This window comes from Littorina saxatilis, linkage group LG14, assembly GCF_037325665.1.
Source record: "Littorina saxatilis isolate snail1 linkage group LG14, US_GU_Lsax_2.0, whole genome shotgun sequence".
In the NCBI taxonomy this organism is placed as follows: domain Eukaryota; kingdom Metazoa; phylum Mollusca; class Gastropoda; order Littorinimorpha; family Littorinidae; genus Littorina; species Littorina saxatilis.
The window spans coordinates 40169657-40190582 of record NC_090258.1 but is presented as its reverse complement, the minus strand read 5'-3'; the positions used below and the strand labels follow the sequence as shown (position 1 = coordinate 40190582).

At 42.4% G+C, this 20926-nt stretch overlaps 2 protein-coding genes and 1 long non-coding RNA gene across 4 annotated transcripts in view; all 3 read left to right on the top strand.

The window, feature by feature from the left end:
* Nucleotides 1–5218, top strand: part of LOC138946698 (golgin subfamily A member 6-like protein 10) — a 31715-nt gene extending 26497 nt beyond the window's left edge. Inside the window, exons 4-5 of one of the 2 annotated variants that reach the window (XM_070318110.1) lie at nt 3725–3787; nt 4712–5218. In XM_070318110.1, coding sequence (XP_070174211.1) covers nt 3725–3787; nt 4712–5172 — 524 coding nt within the window. In that variant the 3' untranslated portion in view covers nt 5173–5218. The remainder of the gene's footprint in view (nt 1–3724; nt 3788–4711) is intronic. The other variant, XM_070318109.1, reaches the window with a different exon arrangement.
* Nucleotides 5219–7213: 1995 nt separating this feature from the next.
* On the top strand, nt 7214–12615 carry LOC138946777 (uncharacterized). The gene is made up of 5 exons (XM_070318180.1): nt 7214–7588; nt 9505–9587; nt 9866–9975; nt 10907–10969; nt 11552–12615. The coding sequence occupies exons 1-5, from the start codon at nt 7214–7216 to the stop codon at nt 12010–12012; spliced, it is 1092 nt and encodes a 363-aa protein (XP_070174281.1). The 3' UTR covers nt 12013–12615.
* Nucleotides 12616–13007: 392 nt separating this feature from the next.
* Nucleotides 13008–16135, top strand: LOC138947758 (uncharacterized). The gene is made up of 2 exons (XR_011449784.1): nt 13008–13712; nt 15626–16135. It is a non-coding gene; the product is annotated as an uncharacterized lncRNA (long non-coding RNA).
* The last annotated feature ends 4791 nt before the right edge of the window (nt 16136–20926 follow it).

The following is a 20926-nucleotide window of genomic DNA, read 5'->3' as shown; positions in this document are numbered from 1 at the left end:
TCATTCTACACTTGTGTGATTACGTAGATGGTGCTTGAACAAACGGCTGTTCTGGCGAGTGTGTGTGTGTGTGTGTGCGCGCGCGTGTGCCAGAACAACATGCTGACTGTTCAAACAAGTATTGACATCTACCCACAGCGGAATGTGTGTTTGCACAGACACGGCCTCCTATCCTTCATCAGTTTTATCAACTACGATTATACTCATAGTTGATGTTCGCGTGAACTTTAAAAGTGTCTCCACGGCGTAATGTTACGTTTTGAAGAACACTGACTCAGTGTATACATACTTTTCTTCCTGGCTAGCTACGTAAGCAGAAATCACTATTGTCTGAGTGACAGCAGGAAGCAGGAAACAGTATTTTTAATTTGATACAGGTGTCATATTCATCTGCTGGAAGGACAGTCGAAGTTGTGCACCGTTTTGAAGAACAGTGACGTTTTTAAGGACTGTGACTACATGTTTTTTCTTGCTAGCCTAAGGAAGCAGAAAACAGTATTGTTCATATGACACAGAAGTAAATTTTGTCTGCTTGGGACCAAAAAGGACTTTCAAAGTTTCTCTTTCACCTCATCATAGACTGAGTGCCTGAACGATACTTCGTTTTTAGCTGCGGTTTCTTTTAAATACCATTAAATAAACGGCGTCATTACCATTTTTATTTTTATCTTATTTTTCTTCAGATTTTCTTGTGCATTTCTTCTTTTGTATGTTTATGTAATTGTCTTACTGACAGATTAACCCTATTGTATGATGAACGGGCGCAGTGCATGGCCCACAAAAGAGGGCATGCGAATTGGACACCTAAACATAAATCATGCCATTAATAAGTTAGCAGACATCTCGTCAATCCTGTATAACTCTGGTAAACCTTTTCATATTTTTGGATTGTCACACGCTGGTCATAAAACAATAACATATCGTTCGTTTTCAAAATTTAATAAGGAAGATTTTCTTGAGGATTTGTTGCACTCCCCACTTGAAAATGTTTATAATTTGACTGATCCGGATGAAGCTTTTGGATATTGGCATGATGCTTTTTTAAAGGTTTATAATAAACACGCTCCATTGAAAACCCAGAGGGTTAAGCATCAATTGAAACCAAAATGGTTTGATCAAGAGTTGCAAGAGGCAGCGGATTATCGCGATATTTTGAAAAAAAGAGGGCTGGAAAATGAGTATAGAGATCAGAGAAACAAAGTTACATCTATGAAGCGATGGAAAAAGAAAAAGTATTTTCAGGAACTTACATCATCAAAACAAAATTCTAAGTCCATGTGGAAGGCAATAAATGAGTTAACAAATAAACAATCAACATCCAAATGCTCTGTCGTTAAAGACATATCCTCCGAGGAACTGAATAAACATTTTTCTAACATAGCTGAGAAAGTCGTTCCCGAAGACAAAACTCATTTAAATGATTTGAAGATTCTAACAGATTTTTGTGAATCTAAAAATATAATGTCGCAATCAAACATTCCATTTATTACTGTAACAGAAGTATGTAATGCACTCATGCACCTCAAGCAAACAGGAACCCGTGGAATTGATGGTCTGGACGGGAAGATTCTTAAATTAGCAGCCCCTGTACTTGCTGATTCTTTAACGTACCTGTATAATCTCTGTATAGATAAGTGTTATTTTCCAGTTGTGTTAAAGCAGGCTAAAGTTATTCCACTATTTAAGTCAGGAGATAAAACAGAACCCTCCAATTACAGGCCAATATCTATTTTATCGGTTTTATCAAAGCCGTTCGAACAACATATTAACAAGTTTATTATGTCACATTTTAACGAAAATGCTTTATTTCACCCAAATCAGTCGGGGTTCAGAACTCATCATTCATGCCACACAGCACTTGTTTCTCTAGTTGATCAGTGGTTGAGCAAGATTAACGAAGATAAATTATGTGCTGCTCTCTTCGTTGACTTTGCTAAAGCATTTGATGTGATTCATCATGACCTACTTCTTAGGAAACTCGCACTGTACGGCCTTAGAAATAATACAATATCGTTAATCAAGTCTTTTCTTTCTGATCGAGTACAAGCTGTGTGCGCCAACGGCTCTATGTCTAGCATGCAGTCGATAGGTTACGGCATTCCTCAGGGATCTGTACTCGGCCCTCTTCTCTTCACCATTTACATTAATGACCTTCCCCTACACATAAGCAGTAACTGTGAACTCTTCGCTGATGATACCACTATTCACACTTCCCACTCAAATGTGAAGGTATTGTCAAAACAACTTCAAGAAAGTGTAAACGAGCTTTTAGCGTGGACCGAATTAAACCACATGGCTCTTAATCCAGACAAAACAAAAAGCATGCTTATTACCACCAGACAAAAACGCCAAAACTTAAAATCTAAACTTCCACCTTTAACGATTGATAATCACATTGTTAAAAAAGTTAATAAACACAAAGTTTTAGGTATTATTCTTGATAACAATTTATCGTGGACTGATCACGTTACAGGAGTATGTAAAGTACTTTCCAATAGGCTTTACTTGTTGTCCAGAATAAAACACTTCTTGAACAGGCATGGCAGGCAACTTTTCTTTAACGCTCACATTCAATCAATCATTGATTATGCGTCAACACTTTGGGATTGTGCGAGTGCAAAAACTCTGAAACCTTTATTTAGTATACATAAAAGAGCAATCAAAGTTATTTTATTACAAGTCTCGGTTTCCAACGAAGACTATAAACTTCTAAACATCCTTCCTCCTAAATCAAGACTCATGTACAATAAAGGCGTTTTGATGCATAAACTCATAATTGGAAGAGCGCCTGCACCTCTTTCTTCTCAATTCACTTCCCACAATTTAAGAGACCCTTCAAAAATGTATGCTCCTCGGCCTCGTATAGATCTTTTTAAGTCCAGCCTACTCTTTTCGGGGACTAATCTTTGGAATTCACTTCCAAGCGGTATCAGACATTCCGTCAATGCCAAAACTTTTAAAGACAGATATTTCTCATTCCTTATACATGGCACATTTGTTCTCACTTAGCCTGAACATGTTTATATTGTTGATGCCTTATTTTTACCTTTTACACGTTTCAGTAGATACATGTACCTAATTAATTTCATAACATGACTTATGTAACGATGCTACATTGTTATTATTTGCAACGTAGTTGTTCCATTGATTCCTCAGTTCACAGAATTTTTCTTTCCTCGAAGTTGCACACGTTTTTGCTTGATTGATACAGTTTTCATTATGCCTTTGACAATAATATGTCATGTTCGCTTGTATGTATATTTTTGTTTGTTTTTTTAGTCTGTTAATCGTTTGCTTGTTCATTGTTTGTTTTTATTACTTCTTTAATTGATATTCCAACATTTTTTAAACGTATTATCATTAGATTAAACCCTCCCATGGGCGAGGGCTGGATGTAAAAAAGCACCTGTTTGCTTATGCCACTACCCTCGTAAATAAAAAGAATTTGTCATTGTCTCTCTCTCTCTCTCTCTCTGTATCCCCCCCCTCTCTCTCTCTCTCTCTAAAACACACCCACCCACACACACGCACACACCCACCCACACACACACACACACACACGCACACACACGCGCCCACACACACACACACAGGCACACAGGCACGCACGCACGCACGCAAACACGTTGACACGCACTCAACCTGTGTCTAAAAGTCTGTTGATAAAGTGATGTGTGTGTGTGTGTGTGTGTGTGTGTGTGTGTGTGTGTTGTATTGATTACAGGTACGTCGTACATACGCTGGGGACACACGGGCTGCCCTGCATCTGCCGACCTCGTGTATACAGGTAGGTACACATGCAATCCTTCTACCTTCATCAATCTTTTGTTGTTGTTTACATTTAGTGAGCTTCCAATAGCTACATGTGACAGTGTGACGCAGAAGTCCCCCCCTTTCACAGCAGCTGCTATTTAGAGTTGTCTGCCGGCCTTGAGTGTGATCTATTTATAGCTCTACGTTTCATTTGCGTCGGTTAGATGACACTTGCTGGTGTCTACTGGTATGCTCTTGCGAACCTTCGAGTTCACGTGGCAGATGTTTATAGGGCTATTTCTTGAGCTCGAACACATGCAATCCTGTTTGATTGGCTTTGCCTCCAAAGGCGATTGAGTGTCGCGTGTAAAGATTACCCCATGACGATATGATTTAAGTGCAATGCAATACGATGATGTACCCCATGAGCTGCTGTTTGTTTTGCTATGATATTCTGGCGGTAAATATTTCTTATGTTTGAATTAAAAAAAGTGCATGCATTGATCGGGGTCGACTGGCCCAGCGTATGAAATAATCTAACCTTACTGTTGATTCTTTGGCACACTTATTTTAATTTAAATTTTTTTTTTTTTTTTTTTGGGGGGGGGGTAGTTTACCGCAGAAAACGGTGTTTCCGTAATTTGATATATAAAGGATAACGGTTTGTGTGTGTGTGTGTTTGTGTGTGTGTTTGTATGTTTGTGTGTGTGTGTGTGTGTGTGTGTGTGTGTGTGTGTGTGTGTGTGTGCGTGCGGGCTTGCGTGTGTGCGTGTGTGCCGTGTGCGTGTTTGTGTGCGTGTTTGTGTGCGTGTGTGTTTGTGCGCTCGTGTGTCTGGTGTAAACATTCTTTCACCGACAAGCTAAAAAAGTTCACAACAAGAAAGATGTTAAAAAATCAAAATAATCCAGATCACGAGAGCAGTTGACAGTTTGTCTTTCAAAATCTCATTCCCACCAGGGATCATTGGAGGCTCACACCAATGGAGCACAGGCGGTGCTGGCAATCATCTCTGTTTGACGTCACATCCGGCCTTTGACGGACACCGCCAGCCCACAGGAAACGGAAATGCAGAAATCTACGGCTCAGAGTACGAGATTTGCCCCGAACCCGAATGTCAGCTGACACCTGCCTGTGCTGCGTGTCGCGTGCCCCGTACCACTTCTCTCATGATACCCGGAACCAACGTCTGCTCTTCCGGGTGGACGAAGGAGTACTCCGGCTACATCATGGCCGGGTATCACGGGTATCCTGGCTCCTCCGAGTTCATCTGTGTGGATTCCAGTCACGGCTACATCAACACGTCGCAGAACGACGATAACCAGAACCTGATTTATTATACCCATGCCAAGTGCGGAGCGTTGCCTTGCCCTCCCTATGTGGACGAGAAACTTGTCACCTGTGTTGTTTGCTCTAAATGAGTGGATGAAATTCTGTAGAATAAAAAAAACAAACAAACACAAACACCACCAATGAATGGTAGGTTATTGGAACGTTTTTATTTATGACAACAAAAAGTTACATTTACAGTACGTCGACCCAGTGGTCTTTCAAATAGGCAGACAGACAAACATTTACGATACAGATAATTAACTTATTATTTCTCAAAATTGTCGACGAAAGATGCTACTAAGGCAATCAATTTTGGAACGTTAGCAGTCTATCTGTTTTTGGATTTTTGAAATTCTGAAATTTCGTGATTCTTCTACCTGCATGGCTAGTAAAGCCATGGTACGTAGTTTTGAAGATATCACCATTCCCGTGTAAATCATCATGTCAGCCGCTGTTAACCCTTCCGGCTTTCATACGGAACAAACCTTTCGTTACACGAGGACACGATAATATTACTGAAGAGTGATTTATGGCCCTTTCTCGCAATAGCTCACGGTGATATTCAACGATAGAACACAAACACACACACACACACACGCACGCACGCACACACACACACACACACACACACACACACACACACGCATGCACATACGCACGCACACACACACACACACACGCACGCACGCACGCACATACACACACTCACGCACGCACCTCATGCACGCACACACACACACACACACACACACACACACACACACACACACACACACACACACACAAGATGGTTTACAGGGATGTTTACACGGGTGTTTACCGATAATTGTAATGAACATTTGACAACATAATTAAATTGTTACCGAAGTAAGTAATGCTAGCAAAGACTGCGTTTCTTTTGAAGAAGAGTTGGCGAAGATCCCGATGAAAACTTGACTGACCTCAATATCTATTTGAGAAATGTATATTGCGTTCACTTTCTCCAATCGACCAGTCCCTTTGGTAAAAATAAACTTGTACAATTTGTGGGTCAAGATTTAAATCCTGGTCCTTATCTTTATTTACTGATACTGTAAACTGGTAAACAGTTCTTATCTTGAACGCTAAACCGCCATGGCGACAGACAGACACAAAACCGGACAGAGACACGGACACACACACACACACACATACACACACACACACACACACACACACACACACACACACACACACGCGCGCGCACGCACTCACACGCACACGCACACACACACACACGCACACCAGGGCCGGATCAGTTGGGGGGGGGGGGGGGGGGGGCTAAGTAAAGTGAGCGAAGCGACCGACATTCCTAGGGTGACCGGGGGCATGTCCCCCAGAAATGTGTTGGGTCCAAAGAAGCCAAACGGGGCTTTCTGAGCTTAGAAATTGCTCAATCTGTCTTTTTTTTCCGCCCCCTTTTTTGGGGAAAGCAATTTCAACTTGTTTACGTTACCACTTGGGTCTTGCCGAAGCATCAATGATTGAACAACAATATGCGATGGCTTTAAAAAAAAAAGGGCTGGGGGGCGGGGGCTTTAGCTCCCAAAGCCCCCCCCCCCCATCGTACACGTACACACACACACACACACACACACACACATACACACATACACACACACACACACACACACACACACACACACACACACACACACACATACGTTTACACACATACATATAAATAATTATTGTGAAATTCTGCGTAATGCTTCCAAGTCCGTTCATATTCAATGCTGCCTTTTCTTGATAAAGTCTGGATAAAGAAGGTGACTCTGACTTATCTACTGGAATTGATGTGTATATTTTGGCAGCCAACTTCACCAATACCTGCATTACAGGTGAAGGGTCACTGACGCCTTTCCCTTTCGTTTTTTCTCTCTCCAGTTTTTGTCTGAGCTGGCCAGACCTTCTCTGATTATATTTCCACGCGCCTGAAGCCAATAGGTACACAGTCTTACCACAGCAGTCAGAACCGGAGCAAGAGAAGACACGATGAAAACATTATTTCTGCTATTTCTCTGTGATTGCTTCTGTGATCAAGTGATACACGTGACCGCGGACGAAGGAACGAGCACAGAAGATGTGGATGTTGCCCGCTGTCTCCAAGACATGAAAAGCCAGCTCTCAATACTGGACAAGCAGCTGGAACAGCAACACGCCAGAAACATTCGGCAAGACTTGACCATTGAACAGCTGACCGCAACACTCCTACAGCAGGACAAGTTCATTTCACAGCAAGTCTCGCGGCAGGACCACGCGATTCTAAAGCTGAATGATGAACTGAAAAAACATAAGCAAACCTCTGAAGACTTGCGGGTGACAGTGTTAAAACAAGCCCGAACCATTGAATTGCTTAGAACTGGCGTCGTCTTTAAGCCAGGAGGGTCGAGTGAAAGTTCCAGCCCAGAGCAAACAGCTCAGGGCGAGAATCCGGCACTCAAGGAATGGTTTGAGGTGACGTCATACCACGTGATCTATGAACAGGTAAAGAAACATATAATCCGGAAGAAGTCGCGGCTATTAACAGCTGACGGAATATTGGTGGAGAAATACCTAGATCCTGTTGCGTTTTCTCTATTGTTTTCATGTATAAAAGGTTATAGAAACAATACATACTCATGACAATGAAGAGGTCAATTTGTTTGCAGCTATTTATTATTAAAGCAACGTCCAGAGATAAGTGATCATCAATCATTGTTATTTGCCTGTTCGGAACCTTTCTTGTTCACTTCAAAGTCGGATACGCCTAGGTTCTGGCGAATGCTTCGTTTTGTATTTACCAAACGTTACATAAACTTACCTGTCTATTTTTTGACGAAAAACTTCAGAAAAACACACACACACACACACATAGACACACACACACACACACTAACACACAAAAACACACACACACACACACACACACACACACACACACTAACACTAACACTAACACTAACACACACACACACACACATACAAACACACACACACACACAAACGCACACACACACAAACTCAAACACACACACAAACACATTTGGAAAGAACATTTGCTTGGTGTTCAGCTGGGTCCTATTCTGTTTAATAGACTATCTTTTTATATATCCATTCCCTACTCCTTCTACGCCTGTCTGTCTATCCATCCATCCATCCATTCATCCATTTGTCCTTTCTTGCTTTAAAGGCACAGTAAGCCTCCCGTAAACCATCACAGATACTGTCAGGTTTTTACACACAGTACAAACACCCTTTCGTTAAAACGCTCACCGCTTCAGAACATCCTAGGTGCCCTACGTAAAGAGCGAGCAATTTTCAAAGAATTAATTTTGCGGATTGTTTGATCAGAATATCGGACGGTGCGTTTTGGCGATGGAACTAACTTTTAAAATCTAAATAATAAATTGACAGCTTGTCACACAAACATTCTTAAATCATAAAAGAATTCTTTTTTTTATCAAGACAAGATCAGTAATACTCGAAGTTTTGAAAGTTTGAAAAAAGAAAAGCCCGGAAGCAGGGTCACGCAAGGTCGTGGTTCTCGTAGCAGACGACGGTTATGCCTATCGCCAGTTGCAGTTCCTCTGAACAGTCAAAAGCCATAGCTAGAGTTCGTGTGAATCGCAGCCGTTTGTTGCGTTTAGATTCAGAGGTTTATAATAACGTGCTATTGCAGATAAGCTTACAGCGAGTCGCATTAAAATCACAAACTGACGTTTACATTGTAAAAAAAAGGAAACTGGATCACACGGGTTCACAATGGGTCAGGGGTAAGATAAACCACGCAAAAATAAATTATTTGAAAATTGCTCGCTCTTTACGGAGGGCAGCTAGGATGTTCTCAAGCGGTGAGTGTTTAAATGAAAGGGTGTTTGTACTGTGTTTAAAAGCCTGACAGTATCTGTGATGGTTTACGGGAGGCTTACTGGGCCTTTAAGTAACACTCGTTTATGTACTTGATTGTTTATTTAATCACTTTAACGTATACTGGCTTTTCAGCTAACTCACTCACCCAATCACTCCACTCACTCACTCAACTCACTCACTCCACTCACTCACTCCACTCACTCACTCCACTCACTCACTCACTCCACTCACTCACTCACTGCCTCACACACTACCTCACACACTCACACACACACTCACTCACCCACACACTCACACACTCACACACGCACTCACTCACTCACACACACACTCACACATTACCTCACACACTCACACACACACACACACTCGAACACTCATTCACTCACTGACTCACTCACTGACTCACTGACTCACTGGCCCACTCACTCACTCACTCACCCACCCAATCACTCACTCACTCAACAACCACTTGGAACAATGGCCAAATCATTACTTTGAGCTAATGACTGCCAATATTTGACCGATCCTGACTTCTTCTCTTCATTCAGTCAGACATCGCGTTGTCTGCAGAAGATCGCCTGCACACTACAAACGCCCCTGAAAACGCTTCACAACCACACGTACGAAGAAGGTAAGAGTTTATTTTCGTTTGCTTGTTTGTGTGTGTGTGTGTGTGTGTGTGTGTGTGTGCGTGCGTGTGTGTGGGTGTGTGTGGAAGTGCGCGCAGGCCCTTGAAAGCAAATACACGAGACACACATCTCAAATTCTGATCAAACATCTGTTATCATCGAGTGTGTCATGTGAGTTCTTACAGATGACTTTCTGGAAGAGTTGAGTTCTGATATGCTAATCTTGAGAGCAGTTCACATCTGAAGTGTACATGCATAAACCATTTTGTGACCCCTACAGGTCGGATGACGTGGGACCGGTCATCAGTCACATGACACAGCAAATAACAGAGATGACGGCGGAAATACAGGCCCTGAAAAATGCCAATGTTGAGAATGTGCAGGCAAGGGGTGGGTTAATTACAGTTTTTGACAAATATGATTTAACACATAGAGAAACGGGCAGACAAAGAAAAGCGCAACATAACTCACACCGAGGTGTTCAACTCGTGATCGACTAGCTAACTTACAAACTAACTAACTAACTAACTTACAAACTAACTGACTGACTGACTGACTGACTGACTGACAGACAGACAAACAAACAAACAAACAAACAAACAAACAAACAAACAGACTGACTGACTGACTGACTGGCTGGCTGGCGTACTGGCTGGCTGACTGACTGACTGACTGACTGACTGGCTGGCTGGCGTACTGGCTGACTGACTGACTGACTGACTGACTGGCTGGCTGGCGTACTGGCTGACTGACTGACTGACTGACTGACTGACTGGCTGGCTGGCGTACTGGCTGACTGACTGACTGACTGACTGACTGACTGACTGGCTGGCTGGCGTACTGGCTGACTGACTGACTGACTGGCTGGCGTACTGTGCGTACATACCAGAAACATACAAGTTGAGAAAAGCCTGATGTGCTGTGTTTGTACTAACTCTTCGGAATGTCTTAATCATAGGGTAATGTGTGGTTGTACTAAGTCGCTGATACGGATAGTCATTGTTATTGTTGTAAACGAGTACGCACGGAAAAGATCCTGTAATCCATGTCAGAGTTCGGTGGGTTATAGAAACACGAAAATACCCAGCATGCTTCCTCCAAAAGCGGCGTATGACTGACTGACTGACTGACTAACTGACTGACTGAATGACTGACTAACTGACTGACTGACTGACTAACTAACTAGCTAACTAACAAACTAACTAACAAACTAACTAACAAACTAACTAACTAACTAGCTAACTAACTGAATAGTAAAAAGCTTTGTGCATTACAACTTGCTTACCCTCATCTTTTTTTACGATGATGTTATTGTATGCAGGTACGACCTATGTTCGCTGGGGCCATTCCAGTTGTCCGGGAACTTCAGACATGATTTATTCTGGTAAGCACACCCAAACACGCACGTTCGCACACACACACACACACACACACACACACACACACACACACACACACATACACACACACACACACACACACACACACACACACACACATACTCAATTCCTCTCACAAGAGATATACCATGTGTTTATGAGTTTCTCTTTCTCTCTCTCTCTCTCTCTCTCTCTCTCTCTCTCTCTCTCTCTCTCTCTCTCTTTCTTTGTTTGTGCGCGCGCGTTTGTGTGTGTGTGTGTGTGTGTGTGTGTGTGTGTGTGTGTGTGTGTGTGTGTGTGTGTGTGTGCATGCGCGTGCGTATGTGCGCTTGTTGAAACTTTGACATGAAATAGTTTCGCAGATTTACAGTATCATCAATTAGGAATTTGATTCATAAAATTAAAAATTATGCACAGGAAGTTGATTTCTTATGTGTGTCAAATTGAGTGATGGGAGCTGGAAGTCCAGATCTGAAACGGTGAGCCAAATTGTTACACGGAAAGGACTGTAAATATAAACAAAAGTCGTGTATCCCCCACGGTTTTTAAAACCAAACAGCAACATTCTACCCTTGACTCCCACCCAGGTATCATCGGAGGATCACACCAAAAAAGCGTCGGCGGGGCAGGCAACCATTTGTGCATGACGTCACATCCGGTTTTTGACACGCACGCGCAACCGTCACTGAACGGACACGCATACGTCTACGGCTCCGAGTACGACATCTGCCCAGAGGCGGGATGCGACACTACCCCTGCTTGTGCCGTGTGTCGCGTCCCTCATTCCTCGTCCGTTGTGATACCCGGAACTAACGCCTGCACTGTCGGGTGGACCAAAGAGTATTCCGGGTACATCATGGCCGGGTATCCAGGGTATCCTGGATCTTCAGAGTTCATCTGCGTGGATTCTGAAATTGTTCACGTTCATGGATCTCAGACGAATGACGATGAGAATGACCTGTACTACACGCATGCTAAGTGCGGGGCGCTGCCTTGTCCTCCTTATGAGGACGAGAAGATTGTGACGTGTGTGGTTTGTTCTAAATGACTCTCTCTTCTGTTCTCCCCACCCTATGAAGATGAGAAGATTGTGATGTGTGGTTTGTTCTAAATAACTCTCTCTTCTGTTCTCCCCACCCTATGAAGATGAGAAGATTGTGATGTGTGGTTTGTTCTAAATAACTCTCTCTTCTGTTCTCCCCACCCTATGAAGATGAGAAGATTGTGATGTGTGGTTTGTTCTAAATAACTCTCTCTTCTGTTCTCCCCACCCTATGAAGATGAGAAGATTGTGATGTGTGGTTTGTTCTAAATAACTCTCTCTTCTGTTCTCCCCACCCTATGAAGATGAGAAGATTGTAACGTGTTGTCGTTTGTTCTAAATAACTCTCTCTTCTGTTCTTTTACCAAATAAAGATGAGGAGATTGTGATTTGGTCGTATGTACGAAGACATTCTCTGTCAAATTAGGTTCTGTTCTTGCCACGCTAAGAAAATGAGAAGATTGTGATTCGTGTCGTTGGTATTAAAACACTCTTTGTCAAATTGGATTCTATTCTTGCCACCGTATGAAGATGAGAAGATTGTGATTCGTGTCGTTTGTTTTGAAACACTCTTTGTCAAATTTGGTTCTATTCTTGCCACCGTATGAAGATGAGAGGATTGTGATTCGTGTCGTTTGTAGAAAGTATAACTCTCTGTCATGTAGGGTTCTGTACTTTCTGTCGTGTGCATGTGGGGTTCTGACATTTTCACCCAATGGATATGAGAATAAGATTGTAAAGTTTGGTTTAAAACATGATTTTATTTTGATAACATAGGGTGGCATATAATACATTTACTAGGTATATCTCTGTTATATAGGGGTCTGGTATTTCCACCATAGTATGGAGATGATAATGATTGTAATGTGTGTCGTGTGTACGCGCTGTCATGAATGTGTTCTGTTGTTTCGAAACAACTGTCTTTCATGTGTTTCTGATATTTGTGACCCTCCACCACGGAATCATATTTGTACATTTTACTAAAGAGTGTTTTATGCTCTATCCAGTGGTGAAAACCGTTTTAGAAAAGAGCGAAAACTGTTTGAGTTATAAGCCTGTGACTAAGGTGACCCTCACAATGTTACCAGACATTCCCCGGACTTATATTAAAGGACCAGACCACGCTGTTTTAAAGGTTATTAGAACCACTAACCGATGACTGAAGGTTAGAGAAATGCACCTAAAGATTCCAAAAATGTAAAGAAATTCACCGATTCGTAGCTTTATCATTGTGATTTAATTAAAAACGTTCCGCCAAATTCGTCTGCTAAACGAGACTTCGAAAAGGCCGCCAGTAGACGAGAACCGGATGTGACGTCATTTCGTGTACAGCTTAGGCTCAAGTGCCAAGTGGGCGTTTGCCTACATCGAGCATCAACAACACGCCGAAGGAATGCGCACGGCTGCTGATAGCTATGAAGTATAGAAAAAAGGTTCAGGCATCAGTTGTCACCTTTTTCCGATGGGCTTACAACTTCTGCAGCAAGACTGATTAACTGGAAACGGCCAACACGATGTGCTGTGTTTCGCGACACTTTCTTCCAATGTGAACGCAGTTAAGCCGGCAAGAAAACCTGGCACACACAAAACAGCTGTTGCCTGACGCAGTTCCAGTTCCGACAATTGTTGACCACTCACAGGAGGTCAGAAACCGGATACCAATGTCATCAGAACGATCTGCTTTCACTAAACGCAGACGAAAGGAAGTGAGTACATGTATACTGAATGTGTTCTGTAAGGGATAGGGGTTCAGTGTCACTGGGCGTTTTTGTCAGACTGACAGTATTTGTAGTGGAATGGTATCTGTTCCTAATTTTAAGCACATGTGTTAAGATTACAGATTAAAACATATATCTGTTACTACATGTCCGTCCCCATGCACCCACCTTAAAGTTCCCTCTCTCTCTCCCTCTTTTACACTCACCTGGGTAATCGATGAGTCTCAGGTTTAATCAGTGTCCGTCCATATACACATAGACATTCACACAAACACACACACGTTGTTATAGTTGTTATCTTTTAATTCAGTGTTGTATTAAATGGATAAAGAAATCGTTAATACAGCAAGCTTGCATGAATAATTTGCTGTTGTCCTTTTTTTCAGATCAGGTTCTGTAATACAGTAATTATAATTAATACAAGTACAAATTCATGTTTGCAGTCATACTCATAGTGTGTGAGTGTGTGTGTGTGTGTGTGTGTGTGTGTGTGTGAAAAGCACTTTGATACTTAAAACATCTGTGTTATTTGATTTTATTACAAAACTGCAGTCAGAATATTAAGCAGACCTATTCCAACAATACATTTTGATCAGCAGTAAATGTAATGTCAAATTATGAACAACAATCATGTGAGCAGATATATCTAACAGAAACAAATAGTCTAGCAAAATAATACAACCAAGTACATGTTCGAACATCATCATCCACATCAAAACATTGATTGTAGGAAGAGCACAACTCTGTGTTATTACCACTGCTTCAGTCAAACTGCCAGTTCAACTTTATCTCTGTGGGTTTTTTTTTCTCTCAGAGTAACATGGGAAAAAAACCTTTAAAAAACTTGCATGCTACAGAGCTGGATTGTTTCTAGTGATCATGCAGCATGATTTTTCCGCATAGAAAACTACTGAAACACCTAAACAGAAATAACAATGTCTACAGAAAAAATCCACTGTTTGATTGCTGTCTGTAGTAGCTCCTCTTGCTAACAGTGGCATTAAAATCATTAAAACTAAGCTATGCTCTCTTGGGGGGGGGGGGGGAAAGTGCTCTAAGTACTTTTTGTGTCTACATAGGCAAAACAAAACTATGCAATGTTTCAGATTTCCTGACCCACCCTATGTTTTTCCTCCTTATCCTGGACTATTTTGGACTCTTACAAAAACTTGTGTACTTCAAAAATGACAAATCTTAATTTTGCAGGCTTACAAGGAAATTGACTCTTCTCTTACAACCAGAATACACCATGATTTCAAGCAAATAAAAAACTACATGCACCTGAGAAAAAAACACTTTAATTCAAGAAGTTAGACCTCCTAACCCCAGCTTTTCAATTCAATTCAATACGTTGTTGATGTTGATTATGGAGCTTAACGTCCTCCCAGGTAACTAGGGACCTATATTGGGACATGATTTTTTATACAATGTTAAAAGTGTAGGGTGTAATGGGGGGGAGGGGGACTGGAGGGTGACGGGGTGTAGTCGCTAATAAATTTAAAGGTGCGTTTATTATCTAATATGCCAGACATTTTGTTTTGGCTGGTGTACAGAATAACATCACATAAAATCGCACTCGCAAAACATACAAAACACATAAAATGTACACATCAGTACACACATAACCCAAACCACACATATCCATACCAGCACCATCACACACATATCCACATACATACTCTAGTTTGTACATTATAAAAATAAATACATTATGATTAATATCATTACTAGTCAACTTAAATTAAGGCTCAAAATAGGTCTTAAGATGGATGTTATTTAGTGTAATGAAGAGATTATAAAAACCAAAAAAAGCTATGAGAAAGAAAAGTATGAAAGAATTATGCCCATTCTCCAGTGAAAGTTCTGCTGATTGTGGTAACTTTTTTTTCTGTCTAAAACAGGCATCAGGTTAACTGAACGAGCTGTTTGAGGGGGTGGTGATCCTAACACTGGCCTATGGCAACACTGGCCTATGGCAGCTACAACAAAGCTCTGCATACACAGCAAGACTACAATGCAACAGTGCCCAGACTTTGACTGCTACAGCTAGACCAGTTGACAAAGCTCAAGTTGTCACCAAGCAGGACGCCCCAACTGGCAACCAACTATATAGACTGAGGCTGCCTATCTCCAAATCTGACAAAGCAAGAATTGTTACGCAAGCTCCACATTTCTGTTTGCAGTTTAAGCCGACCTTAAGTATGCAATGGTTATGCACATCCCCCCCCCCACACACACACACCCCGCAGTTGAGAGTTGTAATGTACCTTTTATTTATCTTACATACATTTGAAGCCTGTGTAGCTCTGTGACAGAAAGAGGTCTCTGATGGCAGCGACCAGACAGCCAGGAAGAACTTTTCTGTTCTTTCGGAAAGTCAGTGAGTGTGCAACTTGTCAGTATGTTCTGAACACATCAAAACATTTTCTTTAATTTAAGCTACATAATATCATGTGGATGCACTGATTGGGTGTAAATAATAACAGCAATTGGTACAGTCAATTCACTAAATGTGCAACAAAACCCTAATCATCAGACATTTTACAACAGCAAACTTCAACAGTCCTTTTACTTTCCTGAATGTCATTATTATTTATTAAAACATGCATCTAGAGCAACATACATATAAATCTTCTTTTATTAAAGTTCACCTGAAATTCAGGCTGCTTTCCCATGCAAAGTACAAATGCAAGTGTCCATAAACCAGGGTTTAATACATGTAGTATGTGAGTGAGTTCTGATGAAAAAGTGATTGTGTTGTAATATTGGTTATTACTGAGTGTTGATGTTACAATGATTACATTATAAAAACAACAACAACAGAACAATGTGAAGAGCAAACTTCTTCTGTGGGCATGCAAGTGAGTTAATCTTGTGTGTGTGTGAAACTATATTTGACTGAGTGTCACATTTAAATGACAACAGTTTTCTTGATAGCCTTTAAAAACAACAACAAATACATACATTTAAAAATCAAACAAATATAGGCACCTCAAAAAAAGTTGTATGTACACCTTCGTGGCTGGTGATGCATTCTTGCTCCCCTGCAAGTTTTCATTCTACAATGTACCTCAGGCTAGCTTCCTCTCTCTCTCAAATCTGCCCCTCCCACACAATACAACAGGTACAGTGGCCACTCTGACACCAGTCTCTGAAATAATCAAGAACAGTTAAAACTGCGATGAGCTGTTGTTCTTTTACTCGTGAATGCAATGCATGAACACTTAAACAATATCCCACTTATTCGCGAGTGCGTTGACAAGGCGAGAGTGAAAAAATAGCACAGACTCGAAAGCAGACGATAAGTTCAGCACAGAGAGCGGGCGTGTTTACCTTTGATCGCTGAGACAAACAGAGTCGCAATTTTCATCGTCGCTGTCTTTTCACTACTGCTGGAACTGAGTGGCCTCCGCTCCTCATCTTTCATGCTTGATTCGAGGAGAGAAACTGGTAGTTCGAACATGTACGGTTCAATTTCGTCTGCAGTCACGCTTGTTGCCATGTTGGTAAACGGCATCTTTACACTGTGTGACGTCACGGATAATTTATTCATAAGCCAGTCTCGCGAAGATCACGCGGCACAATGGCGGGTCGTTTTGGAGAAGAAATCCGTCGCTTCGGTCACAAAATTCGTCGGATTACGGCCTTACAAGATTCCGAAGTAAACCAAACATTGTTGAAGACGGTAAGAAAGTGGTTTTCTAACTAACTGCAAACATCGGGAAGTGTTCGGTCGCGCAGGAACACGATTCGAAGCGTTTTTGACGCTAAAACAGCATGGTCTGGACCTTTAAGCCTAGAGAAGAACCGCGCGAGGTGACATGCGACTCATTCCGTGGTGGAGGGTCACATTACGTCCCTCTGAAGATAGGCACATTGTGATGCATGTCATTTGTTTTGAATACGTTTGTGTAATGTGGGGTTCTACTCTTTCCACTCTGTAGAAAAGAGGAGAAGATTATGATGTGCATTGCTTGCACTCCATAATTCTCTGTCATATGGTTTTTGTTCTTTCAACCCCATTAGGCCCCCCCCAAAAAGTTGTATGTTTCTGGTAACATGGCTACAAAAAATAGGGTAGGTAGGTAGGGATATATATATATTTTTTTCTTTTTTGGTCAGGGTAGAAAATAACTATACAGTGACGCAAAGAGACTGGACTTACTATACAAAGAGAAAGACAACACATTACAAAACAAATGAGACAAAAGGGATGCGGGGTTATCCCCCTTGTGTCGTCTGCCGTCTGTTACTTCCCTTTTGACGCTTTTTTTTTTTTTTTTTTTTTTTACAAATGCAATAAAAAAAAGTCTAGGATCGGCGGGAAAAAACTAGGTAGGGTCGGGTGACCAGAAACATACAAGTTGAGAAAAGCCTGATGTGCTGTGTTTGTACTAACTCTTCGGAATGTCTTAATCATAGGGTAATGTCCCAGCCAGCAAGACATTAGCGGCCGATAGTCGGCCGAACACCCTTCAAAAAGTCGGGCCGGTGACGTCAAAAGAGACGATGCGGGTGTTGGCCCGACTAACTTTTGCAAAGAGGCAACGAGGCGGCCGACAGGCGGCCGAACACCTGTACTATGGCGGCACGCATCCGGTCCGATGTTAATCGGCCCGATGACTTGTTGGACCTGCGGCCCGACACCTTATGCCGACATCGGGAAGATATCGATTTCAGCGGGAAGACATCGGGACGATGTCGGCATAAGGTGTCGGGCCGCAGGTCCAACAAGCCATCGGGCCGATTAACATCGGACCGGATGCGTGCCGCCATAGTACAGGTGTTCGGCCGCCTATCGGCCGCCTCGTTGCCTCTTTGCAAAAGTTAGTCGGGCCAACACCCGCGTCGTCTCTTTTGACGTCACCGCCCCGACTTTTTGAAGGGTGTTCGGCCGATTATCGGCCGCTAATGTCTTGCTGGCTGGGTGCAGCTACAGATACAGCAGTATGTACAACCCCCCCCCCCCCCCCAAGTGTAACAGTGCAAAATTCACTTACAGCTACAGCTACAGCAGTTCAACCCCCCTCCCCCCAGTGTTAAAGTGGAAAACAAACCTACACATACAGATACAGCAGTATGTACAACCCCCCCCCCCCCCCCAGTGTAACAGTGCAAAACACATCACTAGCTACAGATACAGCAGTATGTAGAACCCCCCCCCCCGCCCTCACTGTAACAGTACAAAACACACCTACAGCTACAGATACAGCCGTATGTACACCCCACCCCCCCCCCCCCCTCAGTATTACAGTATAAAACACACCTACAGCAACAGATTCAGCAGTATGTACAACCCCCCAAGTGTAACAGTGCAAAAATTACTTACAGCTACAGCTACAGCAGTATGTACACCCCCCCTCCCCCCTTAGTAACAGTACAAACAAGAAGGGCAAAGCCCATACGACTCACATGCTTGACCTTTACATGACCTTGACCTTCAGCTAAACCTAGCAATGACATCATACACTAAGAACTGCTTTACACATTTTTCCTACCAAAATACATGTGACCTTGACCCAAGGTCAAGGTCATCCAAGGTCATGCAACACAAAGCTGTTAATTCAAGACATAGGAAGTACAATGGTGCTTATTGGCTCTTTCTACCATGAGATATGGTCACTTTTAGTGGTTCACTACCTTATTTTGGTCACATTTCATAAGGGTCAAAGTGACCTTGACCTTGATCATATGTGACCAAATGTGTCTCATGATGAAAGCATAACATGTGCCCCACATAATTTGTAAGTTTGAAACAGTTATCTTCCATAGTTCAGGGTCAAGGTCACTTCAAAATATGTATACAATCCAACTTTGAAGAGCTCCTGTGACCTTGACCTTGAAGCAAGGTAAACCAAACTGGTATCAAAAGATGGGGCTTACTTTGCCCTATATATCATATATAGGTGAGGTATTAAATCTCAAAAACTTCAGAAAAAATGGGAAAAATGTGAAAAATAGCTGTTTTTTAGACATTTATGGCCCCTGCGACCTTGACCTTGAAGCAAGGTCAAGATGCTATGTATGTTTTTGGGGGCCTTGTCATCATACACCATCTTGCCAAATTTGGTACTGATAGACTGAATAGTGTCCAAGAAATATCCAACGTTAAAGTTTTCCGGACGGACGGACGGACGGACGGACGGACGCCAGGACGGACGGACGGACGGACGGACGGACGACTCGGGTGAGTACATAGACTCACTTTTGCTTCGCATGTGAGTCAAAAACCTACAGCTACAGCAGTATGTATACCCCCCCCCCCCCCCCCAATGTAACAGTGCAAAGCACACCTACAGCTACAGATACAGCAGTATGTACAACCCCCCCCTCCCCTGCCCCAACCCAAGTGTAAGGCACAAAAAAATAGGTCTGTTTACGGTAACATAGGGTGAAAAAATAGGGTCGGTAGGTCGGCTTTTTCTTTCTTCATTTTTTCATTTATTCTCTCTTTTTTTTCTCCCCTCTCTATGATGTTTCAGAGTTCATTTCTTCTCATCAATCCCTGTTTTTGCCCAACATAACTAAGATTATTGTTCAGGAATTTATAGCTGTAAGTGTAACTGTTTTAGTTTGTTTTAAAACTTTGAGCTTACCTCCCTTCTGTCGTCTGCTGTTTGAGCGCAAACAGCTCTATATTGGATGCGGGTTTTTTTTTCAGACGATCCAAAAAAAGATTAGGGTCGGGCCTAAAAACTAGGGTCGGTCGGGTTACCGTAAACAGACTTTTTTTGTGTGGCCTAACAGTGCAAAAAACACCTACAGCTACAGCAGTATGTACACCCCCCCCCCCCCAACTGTAACAGCACAAATCGCACCTACTGCTATAGATACAGCAGTGTGTACACCCCCCCCCCCCCAGTGTAATCAATCAATCAATCAATATGAAGCTTATATAGCGTGTATTCCGTGGGTACAGTTCTAAGCGCTTGTCGAAGAGTTTTCAACACAGGACTAACAAAGAACAGACGGACACGAACCCTATCACACACTAGCAGTGACAGTGTAACAGTGCAAAACACACCTACAGCTACAGATACAGCAGTATGCACAACCCCCAACCCCCCCAGCCCCCACTGTAACAGTACAAAACTCATTTACAGCTACAGATTCAGAATTATGTACACCCCCTCCCCCCTCCCCCCACTGCCACCACTGTAACTGTACAAAACATACCTACAGCTTCAGATACAGCAGTATGT